We start from the raw sequence: 13795 nt of genomic DNA, 5'->3' as shown, positions 1-13795 counted from the left end.
CCTCCCCCCTCACATATGCATGCAACACTCTCGTCTCTCAAAATGAAAATTAAAATATAAAAGGGGGAACTCCCCCCTCCCCACACACATACACACACTCACACGATCAGCATTCCTCTCCTATGGCACAACTCTCTGTGTGCACAGGTGTTCATCCTTTGGTGCTTGGCAACCTTTCCATGGGTCTTGGGAGGCATGAGGAGCCAGCACAAGCAGCACAGTGGTATTTTGCTTTAAGTAATAAGTAGGTTTTGCTTTAAGTAATAAAGTCCTAGGGGGTCTCATGTATTTTGCCAGAATCCATGTAACAATAATAGGCTAGCTTATTAGTGTCTGTCTATCTATGTATGTATTGACATTCAAACGCCTCACTGTCCTGATAATATGAAGATAAGTTTGCTACACAACAAAGGAAAAGAATTTCATTTCCTTTTGTCCCCAGGGTCCTAGCAGATTCCCAAAAATCTGTGATACTGTCCATGCAAGATAAACTATGAGTTTAGAAAGTTCACTCCATGCTGAAAATTTTAATTTTATATCAAAGACTTTGCATCTGGAAGAATTTACATTGAATTTATGCCCTTTAGATATGGAAATGTTTAAAACCATGGCTCTTTAGGTTTTTGATGGAAATATTTTGTCAACAAGACCATATTATTGCCCATGTGGGGAAAGCAAAGATACTACCCAGGTTTCCCTGAGCATTGTTTCTGCTTCAGTTTTCTGTAGTTTTCGGCAATGTTTTTTTAATGTTTATTTATTTGAGAGAGAGAGAACAAGAGGGGGAGGGGCAGAGAGAGAGGGAGAGAGAGAATCCCAAGCAGGCTCTGCATTGTCAGTATGGAGCACAGTGCAGGTCTCAATCCCATAACCTTGAGATCTCAACCTGAGCCAGTATCAAGAGTCAGATGCTTAACTGATTGAGCCACTCAGGCACCCCAATTTTCTGTAGTTTCCAAGAACTCATTTATACCACAATTCAGTAATTAATTACAAGACTCTTGCAAGATTTCAGGTAATAGAGATATTGGTATATAGCTTAAAACTTCTGCATAGCACCAGGTGGACCTCAGCTTAACCCCTTAGGATGTGTTTTTAGAAGAAGCCACCAGTTTTGTTGGCTTCTTTCTTGTTGGGCTCCTGCTCTGACTTGGCATAGATAACTAGGAATAGATGTTAATTCCTTGAACAGTATTCCTTTTTCCCAGTTCTAACAGGTAAGCATGTCTAACTAGCTTCCTAATGAGCAGCAAGACAAAGACCTCAAAATCAAACATACACCAGTTTGTGTCCATGTTTAAAAGTCAATGATTGCAAGAGTCAGGAGATATTTAATATTATTAAGTACTTCGCATGTATGCAGTGCTGTTCTGGGCACTGTAACAGCTGAACCCTCAGTGAGTTTGCACCCATAATATAATAATAATCTCATTTTATTTGAATATAGGGCAGAATTTGATTATACACTAATATAAACTATATGAAAAATAAGTGCTTGTAGGAGTTCAAAAGTAAGTTTGAGTCAAAGTGGGGGTTATAAACATTCCGGAAGAACTTGGGTGAGGTCTGAAGAACAAACAGGATTTAAACGAGGAGGAAGTGAAACACTTCACATATAAGGGAGCAGAAGATGGGTGGAAGAAGGGTAAGACCAAGAATGCCTCCAACAAAACTCATAATGTGGTAGAGAAGACAGCTCTATGAAGAGATCTTTTTAGGTAGTGAATGGAAAAAGGATGAAAATGGGAGAAGAAAGAGTTGAATGAATGAGTGTAAAGAGTCTGCTTTGGTTTTCCAAATACATTCATGTTTCTATTTTAGAGGAAAACCTCTCAGGCTTTCACCATTCAGTATGCTGTTAGTTGTAGGTTTTTCAATATTACCATCATTGTGTTGGAGTAGTTTTTTTCTGTTCCTCGTTGGAGTATTTTTATTATGCAAGAGTATTAAGCTTGTCAAATGCTTTTTCTGTGTCAAGCAAGATGATCATGTAGTATTTTTCCTTCATTCTGATAATGTATAGTACACTGATAGATTGTCGTATGTTGAGCCATCCTTGCCCTGCTGCTTGTCTTTTTAAGTAATGTTTTATTGGAACAAAGCCAAAGTCATTTGTTTACATATTATTTATGGCTTCTTTTGTACTTATAAAATCAGAGGTAAGTAGGTGTGACAGAGACCAACCATATGATTTGCAAAGCCTAAAATATTTATTATTTCCCAACCTCTGCTTCTAGAATCATCAGTATCCACAGTCTTTTCATATGTCTTTAGTAGATGCCAGTCTGGACTGATTAATATTGTGTAATTTGCTTTTCTTAATAAACTTCTTGGTATACAATAAGTAGGGAGTTCTAATGAGGTTAATGAAAATTCATTAAATAATGATTTTAAGAGAAATGTTAATTCAAATAATGAATGTGTCTTTCTTAATTCACCTTCATGGCTTGTATTTTAAAATATCATACTCTGTATCCACAAACTTAGGGAGTTTTATGTGTTTTTTTTTTTCTATAGGTGTATGTGGAATTTGATGATCTTGAATGGGATAAACGAGAGTGGGTTAAAGTTTATGAAGATTTTTCAACTTTCTTGGTGGAATACCACTTAATCTGGGCCAGAAGGATCGACCCTAGCCAGACTCAGGGATCAAAGAGCAAACAAATTCAGTGGCCTGCATTGGTAAGATCTATTCCTGTTTCATTAAGCATTTTCAGTTGTTTGTTTTAAAAGAACAATTACTGAATATAATTTCAGATTTATCTTGGTGATTATAGATTATTGTTGAAGAAGCTCTGTAGTATCTGGCTGGCAGAAATATCCAAATACAGCTTTTATTTTGTTAAACAATTTTATATGTCTTTTTTGTTAGTACTCTTTTAGCATATTTAGTCTACCGATAGTTTATTCCATCCAATTAGGAGAAATCTATAAATTGCGTCAAAGGTTACTAACAAATAGTTGACTAGTTTGAGTGTCGTGGGGAGCAGTTTTGCTGAATGACTGTGTATGTGGACGATAAGAGGACACTTTTTATAAAGCATTCAGTAGCATGTAATTTTCCTTGGTTAAATTTAGTAAAAATTGAGTGAATTCTTTGTGGACGATAGCAGATATTTAATGTGAAATTATATGTTCATGTAATAGGTAAAATTCATATCAGGATGTGTTCTATTTAATAAATAATAGGTTTCACAATATTTTCAGCTAGAGTTTGAAGAGTTTTGTAAAAGAAGCATACTAAGGATACCTGGCTGGCTCAATCAGAAGAGCAAGTGACTCTTGATCTTGGGGTCGTGAATTTGAGCCCCATGTTGGGTGTAGCGATTACTAAAAATACATAAATAAACTTAAAAAACAACAACAAAAAAGAAAGATACTAACTAAATAAAGTAATTTTATTAAGAAAAAAAACCATATCATGTTTAACCATTTTGCTGTATATGTTCGAATGAAATAATGTTTTTACATTGATATTGAAGACATATTTTTAAAGCCATTGAAATGTTATTCTAGGTATTTGGTATAACTACCATCAGGGCAGATACTTTCATATATTTTTTTGACATAAATTAAATATTTACAAGAATGGATTTTCTTGTTAATAATTGTAGTGCCTATACATTTTCTCTTTTAGTTAGACCTTATAAGTCTGAAGAGATAAGTGGTTAAAAAGAAAATGTAGGGAGAGAAAGAGAGAATGAAGTGAGTTGTATAATATTTTTAAGAGAAAATACTTACAATATCGAAAGATGAAAAATGATATCCATGAACTATAGTTTTCCATGAACTATAGTTTTGGCCAGATACTTTGAATACTCTAGCAAAGAAGATAATTTTATCTATGAAAGATTTTAAGAAATACTTTTTGCATGAGTATATTGAATTGTTAACATGAAGATTTTAAAGCCATGACTAACATGTTTATTATTTTATGAATTTTTTTTAATGTTTATTTATTTTTGAGAGACAGAGGGGAGACAGAGTGTGAGCAGGGGAGGGGCAGAGAGAGAGAGAGAGAGAGAGAGAGAGAGAGAGAGAGAATCTGAAGAGGCTCCAGGCTCTGAGCTGTCAGCACAGAGCCCGTCGCAGGGGTCAGACTCACAAGCCATGAGATCATGACCTGAGCCAAAGTCGGACGCTTAACTGACTGAGCCACCCAGGCGCCCCTATGTTTATTTTATAAACTTTAACTCAAAAATTGGTTAAGGGAAGCCTGGGTGGCTCAGTTGGTTAAGTGTCCAACTCTCGATTTCAGCTCAAGTCATGATCTCACGGTTCCTGAGATTGAGCCCTGGGCTCTATGCTGACAGTAGGGACCTGTGTGGAATTCTCTCTCTCCATCTCTCTTTGCCCTTTCCCTGCTTGCACTCTCTGTCTCTGTAAATAAATAAATAAACCTAAAAAAAAAATTGGTTAAAACTTGACATGTGAATTTTGTATGAAAAGTCTCAAAAGTAGGAAGCAGTAAAAATAATACTAAAAAGTATGCTTCAGTATCGTAAAGAATAAACAACTTTAGAAAACCTTTGCCGTGTCTTAGAGACAGTTATTAAAATCAAGGTGAATTCCTAATGTATATTCATAAATTACTGACTTTGGAGAAAATATATCTTAGGAAATATTGTTTAATGATAATTTTTGTCAGGGGCACCTGGCTGGCTTAGTCAGTTAAGTGTCTCACTGTTGATTTCGGCTTAGGTCATGATCTTGTGGTTCATGAGATCAGGCCCCATATTGAGCTCCCTGCTTGGGATTCTCTGTCTCTCTCTGCCCCTCCCTGTTCTCATGTGCGCATGCATACTCTCTCTCTCTCTCAAAATAAACTTTAAAAAAAATAGTTTTTGTCACTATTTTAGAAATTTCTTTTGAAAACCTTTTATTTTCTATTTTTTTTAGTGTTTATTTATTTTTGAGAGTTTGTGCACAAGTGGGGGAGGGGCAGAAAGAGCAGGACAGAGGATCCAAAGCTGGTTCTGCTCTGACAGCAGCCAGTCCAATGCAGGGCTCAGACCCAGGAACCATGAGATTATGACCTGAGCTGAAGTCAGACACAGCCGCAGAGCCACTCAGGTGCCTCTTTTGAAAACCTTTTAACCTCACATAAGTAATTAATCATGAGGCCTCTTTTTAAAATTCAGTTCATTTTTTCTTATACAAAAAACCCTGCACATTATTTAAAAATTTGGAAAATGCTAAATCATAATAATCATTCTGTTTTCATTACCAAATAATACCCAGCTAACTTCTTTGACATATTTTCTTATAAAGTATTTCCCTGTTCTTTTTCACCATAGAATTAATGAATTTTTTTAAATTGTGGTAAAATATGCTTAATGTAAAATTTTCCACCCTAATCATTTTTAAGTATAAAAGTTCAGTGGCATTGAATACATTCACCGTGTTGTATGTACAATCGTCCATCTATAGAACTTATTCCATCTTACAGAACTGAAACTCTGTACCCATTAAACAGCAACTCCCCATTCCTTCTTCTTCCCAGCTCCTGGCAACTATCATCTTCGTTTCAGTCTCTATGGTTTTGAGTACTCAAAGTACCTCAGTATAACCGGAATCATACAGTATTTGTCTTTTTGTGACTGACTTATTTCACTTAGCATGATGTTTGCATGGTTCATTTATGTTGTAGCCTTTTCAGAATTTCCTTCGTTTGTAAGGCTGAATAATATTTCATTGTATGTATGTACCACATTTTATTTATTCATTTGTCTGTTGAGGGACCCTTAGGTTGCTTCCATCTCTCAGCTATTGTGAATAATGGTGCTATGCATATGGGTGTACATACATCTCATTGAGACCATGCTTTCAATTCTTTTGGAATTGCTGAAGAAGTGGAATTGCTGGATCATATGGTAATTCTGTTTTTAAATTTTTTGAGGAACTGCCATACTGTTTTCCACAGCAGCTGTACTATTTTACATTCTTGGCAATACTTGCTGGTTTTAATTTTTGATAATAGCCATCCTAATGGGTGGTACCTTCTTGGGGTTTTGATTTACATTTATCTAATGATTAATGATAGTGAGCATCTTTTCTTGTGCTTATATGGTATTTGTTTATCTTCCTCGGAGAAATATCTATGTAAGTTTTGCCCATTTTTGAATCAGGTTGGTTTTATGTTTAGTTTTAGGAATTCTCTGTATGTTCTGAATATTAATCCCTTGTCAGATGGGATCTGCAAACAGTTTCTTCCATTTTGTGGATTGGCCTTTTACTCTGTAGACATTGTCTTTTCATGCACAGTTTTTCTTAAATAGTCATAAGGTCCAGTCAGTTTGTCTTTTTTTTTTTTTTTTTTTGGTCACGTCTGTCTTGGTGTCATATCTAAGAAATCATTTCCAAATCCAACATTGTGAAGCTTTTGTTGTATGTTTTCTTCTAGGAGTTTCACTATTTTAGGTTTTACATGTAGTCCTTTGATCCATTCGGAGCTAATTTTTACTTATGGTTTTAGGTGAGTGTTCAACTTCTTTCATTTGTTTGTTGATATCCAGTTTTCCTATTATTATTTATTGAAAAGACTTTCCTTTTTCCTTTGAATAGTCTTGGCACCTTGTGCAAAAATTATTTGATCATATATGCAAGAATTTATTTCTGGGCTCTCTGTTGTAGTCCCATCAGTCTGTCTTTATGCCAGTACCGTACTGTTTTGATTACTGTATAGCTTTGTAGTCAGTTTTGAAATCAGGAATTGTGAGTATTCCACCTTTGTTTTTTTTTCAAGACTATTTTGGCTACTTGGTTTTCCTTGAGATTCCATATGAGTTTCAGGATGGATGCTTCTTCAGCCAGAAACTTTGGAATTTTGATACAGATTGAGCTGAACTTATAGATTACTTTGGGTATTATTGACATCTTAACAGCAATAAGCCTTTCAATCCATGACCACAAGATGTGTTTTCTCTGTGTTTTCTTTAAATTCTTTTAGCAGTGTTTTATAGTTTTTACTGTACGAGTCTTTGACTTATGTGGTCAATTCCTAAGTAATTTACTCTTTTTGTGATGCTGTCATAAGTGGAGTCAATTTGATAATTTTGTTTTCACATAGTTCATTATTAGAGTATGGAAACAATTCTTTTTTATGTGCCGATTTTAAATCCTTCTACTTAGCGAGCATCATACTCAATTGTGAAAGACTGCAAGCTTTTCCTCTAAGATGGGGAATAAAACCAGGATGACACTTTTCTGTTCAACATAGCATTGGAAATTCTAGCCAGAGCAGGTAGACAAGAAAAAGAACAAAAAGGCATCTAACTTGGAAAGGAAAAGTAAAGTTATTTGTTTGCAGATGATGTGATCTTATATACAGAAAATCCTAAATAGTAAAGATGGTATGCGCCCTCCCACATATTAAAACTAATAAACAGCAGGATATAAAATCTCTGCTTTCTAATCATAGTTTTAGCTAAGTATGTATTAAAATTGTAGATCCTGCTTTTTTTACTTGATATTTGATTCTATACATTTCTGTCACAGGTAGTAGTTGTAACAGTTTTTAATGGCTGCATAATATTTCATTCTAAAATGATCCATTTCCCTAATGTTTGGTATTGTTCCTAATCTTTTTGTGATTATAAGTAACTGATAAATATTATTGTGATAAATATGTAAATCTTTGTTTGCTTCTCTGATTATTTTAAAAATTTAGATTCATAGCAGTAGAATTACTGGTCAGAGGGTATGAACTTGAAAAAAAGATACAGAAATCTCCTGATACTCTTCACAGATTGTTTAAAAGTTGCACTTACTGCCATAGTCTCCAATGTATGAGGGTTTCATCTCGCCCCAATCCTGACCCCCCCAACTCACCCCTGCATCCACAAACACTGATTACTTGCTTCAGACCATCTTGTTTTAAAAACCCAAACATTTAAAAAGGATTTTTACAACTTGAGTGCAGAATTGAATATTGTAATTTTTATATCTACTAATTTCATATTTTAAAATGCTATTTTATTATTTTAATTTGCATTTCTTTAATGGATTAATACTTTTCCATATTTATTAGCAACTTGTATTTTTGTGATTGTGTTTTTTCATATATTATCAGGATTTTGTGTTTTTCTAATATTTGTTCTAAGCTTTCTTTATATTATTAGAGATACTATAACCCTTTTTGTATTTGTTTCATGGTTTGCTTGGCTAATTTTAATAAGTCTTTTGGAATTGTATGTTTATATTTAAAGAAAGTCTATAATGAGATATCTTCCTTAATTTAGATAGTCAGGATGTGTTTTCCTTCTTTTCTTCCTGTTTTCTTTCTTTATTTCAAGAGGTTGTCAAAATTTATAGAATAAGTCATTGAAATGAGAGTGCTTGGTATACTTTAGACAATCATTTTAAGTTTCATAGCCTTCTGCAAACACTCCTTTATGTTTTAGTACATGTAACTGAGATTATTGTTTCTCTACTGTTCATTCAAATGAGGCTTATTTAAGGATATCTATAAGCAGCAGTTATGAATTCAGAGTTTTTAAATTCATTTGGTAGAATAAAATGCTATATCTACAAATTTGAGAAATTTGAGGGATACATATGAGATAGCAGTGGAATTAAACAGCCAGAATTGTCTTTAATTCTCTACAGATTTAATGTTTCTGATTCTGTGTACATGATACTTGATTTCATGTTCTTTTGTACTGAAACATATGTTTGTATTATCTTCTTTGTAGTTGTTTCACCCCTCGTGTGGTACCTGTTAAATATTATATATTGGTTATATTATCTTGCCTACTTACTCTAAGAAATCAGTAGAAACTAGCAATGTACCTGCTGGTTCTTGAAGTCATGACATGACACACACAAAAAAAACCCTGTTGTCTTATTAGCCTTTTCTAAAGTTTATTTTAAATTTTTAAAAATTAAAAAAAGTAAAAATTTAAAAATTAAAATCAACAAAATATGGGATAGTATGATACCAATTCTCTGGAATTGTCTCTGCATCTTTCCTCTCAGTGTATCAATAGCAAAACATGTATTGGAGTACCCACCGCCTATAAACCTGCTGAAGTGGTGTCTTTTTTTGTTTTGTTTTGGCTTGGTCCTCTATGATCAGGGTACCACCTGAGGCTATTCTGATGATGAAAGCCAAAATATCTTACATTTTTATGTAAGTTACTTAATACATTGTTAAATTTCATTTTTAAAAATAAAGTAAGATATTCATGAAATCACATTTATCTGCACCAGGGAAAGAAAGTGTTGGCATTCATAATTGAAATCAGCGAATAACCTACCTAACTGGATTAGGGCCCTGGCTCCATCTCCTTTAGGAAAACCTTCTGTGGGGAGTGGGGCTTCGACCCTAACCCAGCTGGGCTGTAACACTGCTGCATTTTCTAAGGGGCAGAGTTTTCTACTACTTTTCTTCTGGCTCAGCCTTCCAGATCACCCCAACCAGAATTAATCTCACCATCCTGTGTTCCTGTAGAACTTTGTTTGTACCTCTGTTTTAACAGCTAGCACTTCTGCTTTGTATTATACCTATTTGTTTGCATGTCTGTCTTTCTCTACTAGATTGTAAGTTCTTTGAGGACAGGAATCATGTCTTAGTCATCTGTGAATCATTCCTAGACATCTAGCACAGTGCCTTATCCATCTTAGTAAGTGCTCATTTTAAAGTGATGAACTTATTCTACCCCAGCTAGTGAAAAAGAATTTTACTGGGACTTATAGCAAGTTTTCTGGCTATTACTTTATACGCAGATAAAAATTGACAGGAAAGCATAATCAGCCAGTTGTGGCAAAAATATGCAACTAACCAATTTTAAACATGGCAAGTAGTCAAAGACAAATAATAAAAATGTTTATAATAGATACCCTCATTCTAATCAAATACAGGTATGAGATTTTAAATTGTTATGGAGGAGAGGAGGTGATGTAAAATTACCCAAAATAGGTTATTTTCAAGATGTAGAGGGAAAGAACTTATATTATTTGCTTGGTGAAAGTACTTTTCAGTTGTTTTCTGTTCTGAAAGAAACCCTCTCAATGTAGAACAGCATTAACTGCTCTTTGGGACAAAATACCATTATATCTGGCTGTTACATTGCCAAACTTGGTTTTTAGATTAGGACCTCAACCAAAGTTTACTGAAATGTGAAGCTATGCCATACTCCAACTATGAATTGAACTTTGAAATAAATTCATTTAAAGAATATTTGCATATTGATAATTGAGTTTCCAGATTTAGAATGAGTAGTTTTACAGTTCTTTGTGCTTTGGTAAATGGTGAAATGGTAATAAAGACCTTATACCTTCACAATTATTATTTCTCTGCAAGGTAAAGCACTTTATGAGATCAAATTAAGTGTAGTAAAGTATCACATTTTTTAAATGATAAAAGCTAATGCTGAGAAAGACTGCAGTGAATGAGCACACTTACCTTTTCTTGTGGGTCACAAATGACATTATTTTGGGGAAAAGTATATTGTAAGAACCATAAGGAAGTTCATACTCTTTGATTCATTAATTCTACTCTTAGGAAATTATTCTAACAAAAAAAATTTTTTTAAGTAAAAATTATAGATGTGCTTGGGTGGCTCAGTCAGTTAAGTATCTAACTCTTGATTTTGGCTCAGGTCGTCATGATCTTCCAGTTCGTGAGATCAAGCTCCAGGTTGGGCTCTGCACTGACAGCATAGGACCTGCTTGGGATTTTCTCTCTCCCTCTGTCTACCTCTGCCCCTTCCCTGCTTGTGCGTGTACACACACGTGCTCTCTTTCTCTCTCTCTCTCTCTCTCTCTTTCTCTCTCTCAAAAAGAAATAAACTTAAAAAGTAAAAATTATATTCAATTCAGTTAATGTTTACCACTTTATGTGAGCCAGATAGTGTGCTAGGCCTGCACATACAAAACTGAAAGCCAGAATGTTACATGCAGAAAGATGTTCATTGTAGTCCTGTGAAAAAAGGAGACAACTTCAGTGCCCAAAAATTAGTAAATATTTTGAAATTAATAAAATATTATGCAGCTTTTAAAAATTAGAATTATGAATACTTCAGAGAAGTGTGGACAAATAACATTCAAGTAAAAAACATCTTGATTATAGCAGTGTCAAAATCACTTATAATATAAAGTATTTAAGATAATTGTTTGAAAGAGTGGGATTGTGTCTGACCTAATTTGTCTTTTCAATAGAAATAGCTATTATTTCCCAAGAAATTGGAAATTTCATATAATGACTTTATCATATATGTTTTATTGTGGAAATGATTTTCTTCAAATGAAGTCTTTCAGTAGATTTGTTTTAGTCTTCTGTTAATATACTTTGACATTTGCTTTTTAAATTTTGTTAATATAGGAGTGCCTGGGTGGCTCAGTCAGTTGAGCGTCCGACTTCGGCTCAGGTCATGATCTTGCGGCCTGTGAATTTGAGCCCCGCGTTGGGCTCTGTGCTGACTGCTCAGAGCCTGGAGCCTGTTTTGGATTCTGTGTCTCCCTCTCTCTCTCTGCCCCTCCCGAACTCATGCTCTGTCTCTCTATCTCTCTCTCTCTGTCAGAAATAAACATTAAAAAAATAAATAAATTTTGTTAATATAGCATTTTTAATATTTTTCCTTTATTAGTACAAAGAATTAAAACTATCTAATAAAAATAACAGTTCAAACAATGACAAAATATAATGAAGCTTATTTAAGGTTTGTTTTTAACTCTGTCTGAATTACTGCTTACTCATAGATTTACATGGCTTGATGTAACTTTAGAGATCTTCTAGTCATAGATTTAGAGAATGTAGTTGCTGAAAAAGAGAACCTTAGCAGTCATCTTAGGAAGGCAGTGTAATATACTAAGAATGCAAGTCTTCATGTTGCATTTCCTCGTTCAAATTCCTACTGTGCCATTTGTGGTTAATAACAGGATGAATTTGGGCTCCTGGGTGGCTGAGTCAGTTAAGCGTCCAACCCTTGATATCAGCTCAGGTCATGATCTCACGATTTGTGGGTTTGAGCTCCATGTCGGGCTCTGCTAATGGTGTGGAGCCTGCTTGGGATTCTCTCTCTCTGTCTCTCTCTCTCTGTCTCTCTCTCTCTCTCTCTCTCTCTTTCACTGCCTTCCCCTGCTCATGTTCACTCTCTTAAAATAAATAAGTAAACATAAGTAAACAATAAGTAAACTTATGTAAACATAAGTATACATAAGTGTGTATATATATACACACACACACACACATATACATAAACATACGTATATACACACACACATATTTGTATATATCAGGATGATCTTGAGTTATTTATTCTTTCTTCACTGTATTCATAATAGTAGCACCTACTCTATAACGTTGTTGTGAAGGTTAAGCAACAAAATATATAAATAAAAGCCTTAGTATAGCACTACAGTGAGTTTTGTCAACTGTACAGCTTTAGGGGAATCCCCAGAAAACCACCTTCTCTTACACCAATTGTAAGTTTGAGGGTTTCCCTGTCCCACTCTCAGGGTTGATAGTTCACTAGAAGGACTCCTGGAACTCAATGAAAACTGTGATACTAGTGCCTACAGTTTATTGCAGAGAGAGGATGAAGATTAAAACCCACCAGTAGAAGAGATGCATAGGCCACAGGGAATAGGAGGGGTTCACAACAGGGGGGTTATGAAGTCACAGAGAGTATTATGTCCTTCCAGCCACAATGTGCAACAATATTCTGACTTTTGCCAACCAGAGAAGCCCACCCATGCTTTTGCTGTTCACAGTTTTTAATGGAGCTTAGTTTATATACTGTCTGCATACCTGAGCTTTAGTCTCTATTTTTTCCTGGACATCGGATTGATACCTATAGTTACAACTTCCTCTGGAAGTGGAGCTGATGATACTGAAATGCCCAAAGGGCCTATCAGAAATCACATTGTTAGACTGTTTAGTAGGCAAACCAAGACTCTTACCAAGCGGGACATTCCAGGTGGCTAGAGATCACCTCTCAGTAGCTGACATCTAGGCCAGATCTCTCTTTGGGAAGGGATGCTTCTTCACCGTACAGGCTAGTCTTTGGCCTGTGCTCTCTTACAGCAAAACAATCATATTTGTCTGGATATCTATACTTATAAATATACTTATAAATAGCATTTATGTGATGGTCATAGCACTAGCAACATTATGAATATGCTCAACATTTGGAGGAGCTAGTGTGGAGTAGGGATAGATAGAAATAAATAGTTGATCTGACTTATAAAGCCATTTCATACATTTTCATATTCTTGTACTAACTTACCCATTTACTTCTGTGATTTACTGCTGTTTGTAACTTACGATAAATTTATAACTTGATAAACTTATTTAGCATAGAAATTAGCTGATGGCCAGCTAGATGTAGTTTTTCCTCAGGCCATTCTTTTTCTATCAGCATTGTATCCTGAGAAGGCTTTTACTCAATCTCCTGATACATACGATTATCATCAGTATTATTTTTAGTTTCATTAGAGAATGATTTTCAGTTTCATTACAGAATAAATTGCAGAGAAATTTGTCTCCTCAACAAAATTGACTCTTGCCCATATACTATTCTTAGTTACAGTTGGCCCTTATTCCATTATTTCTGGGTCCCAAGTCAGATTGGAACAAAGCCAGTTCACTGTCTCAGTTCACAAGCTTGTACTAAGACTGGTTTTGACTGTGTGTTGTATATAGTAGGGCCCACCTCTCTCATACGGGGAGGATTCAAGTAGTGTTCAGAACAATTCCTGCCCCTGTTAGGTTATACCGAAGGGTATGCCTTATTTTGGTCGGTCATGGGGGCAAGGGCAGTCATAGTACATTTATGTATATTACAAGTACCCC

The 13795-nt window shown here is 34.9% G+C and overlaps 1 protein-coding gene across 4 annotated transcripts in view; it reads left to right on the top strand.

The window, feature by feature from the left end:
- The window catches only part of JMJD1C (jumonji domain containing 1C), a 267089-nt gene that overhangs the window by 63676 nt on the left and 189618 nt on the right, over positions 1 to 13795 (top strand). For all 4 annotated transcript variants that reach the window (XM_086679809.1, XM_086679808.1, XM_086679810.1 and 1 more), the window contains exon 2: positions 2518 to 2682. In XM_086679809.1, the coding sequence (XP_086535935.1) occupies positions 2518 to 2682 (165 nt within the window). The remainder of the gene's footprint in view (positions 1 to 2517; positions 2683 to 13795) is intronic.

Source organism: Puma concolor, chromosome D2, assembly GCF_028749965.1.
Source record: "Puma concolor isolate L17-30 chromosome D2, mPumCon1.1.hap2, whole genome shotgun sequence".
NCBI lineage: Eukaryota > Metazoa > Chordata > Mammalia > Carnivora > Felidae > Puma > Puma concolor.
This window is presented reverse-complemented; position numbering and strand designations above follow the sequence as displayed.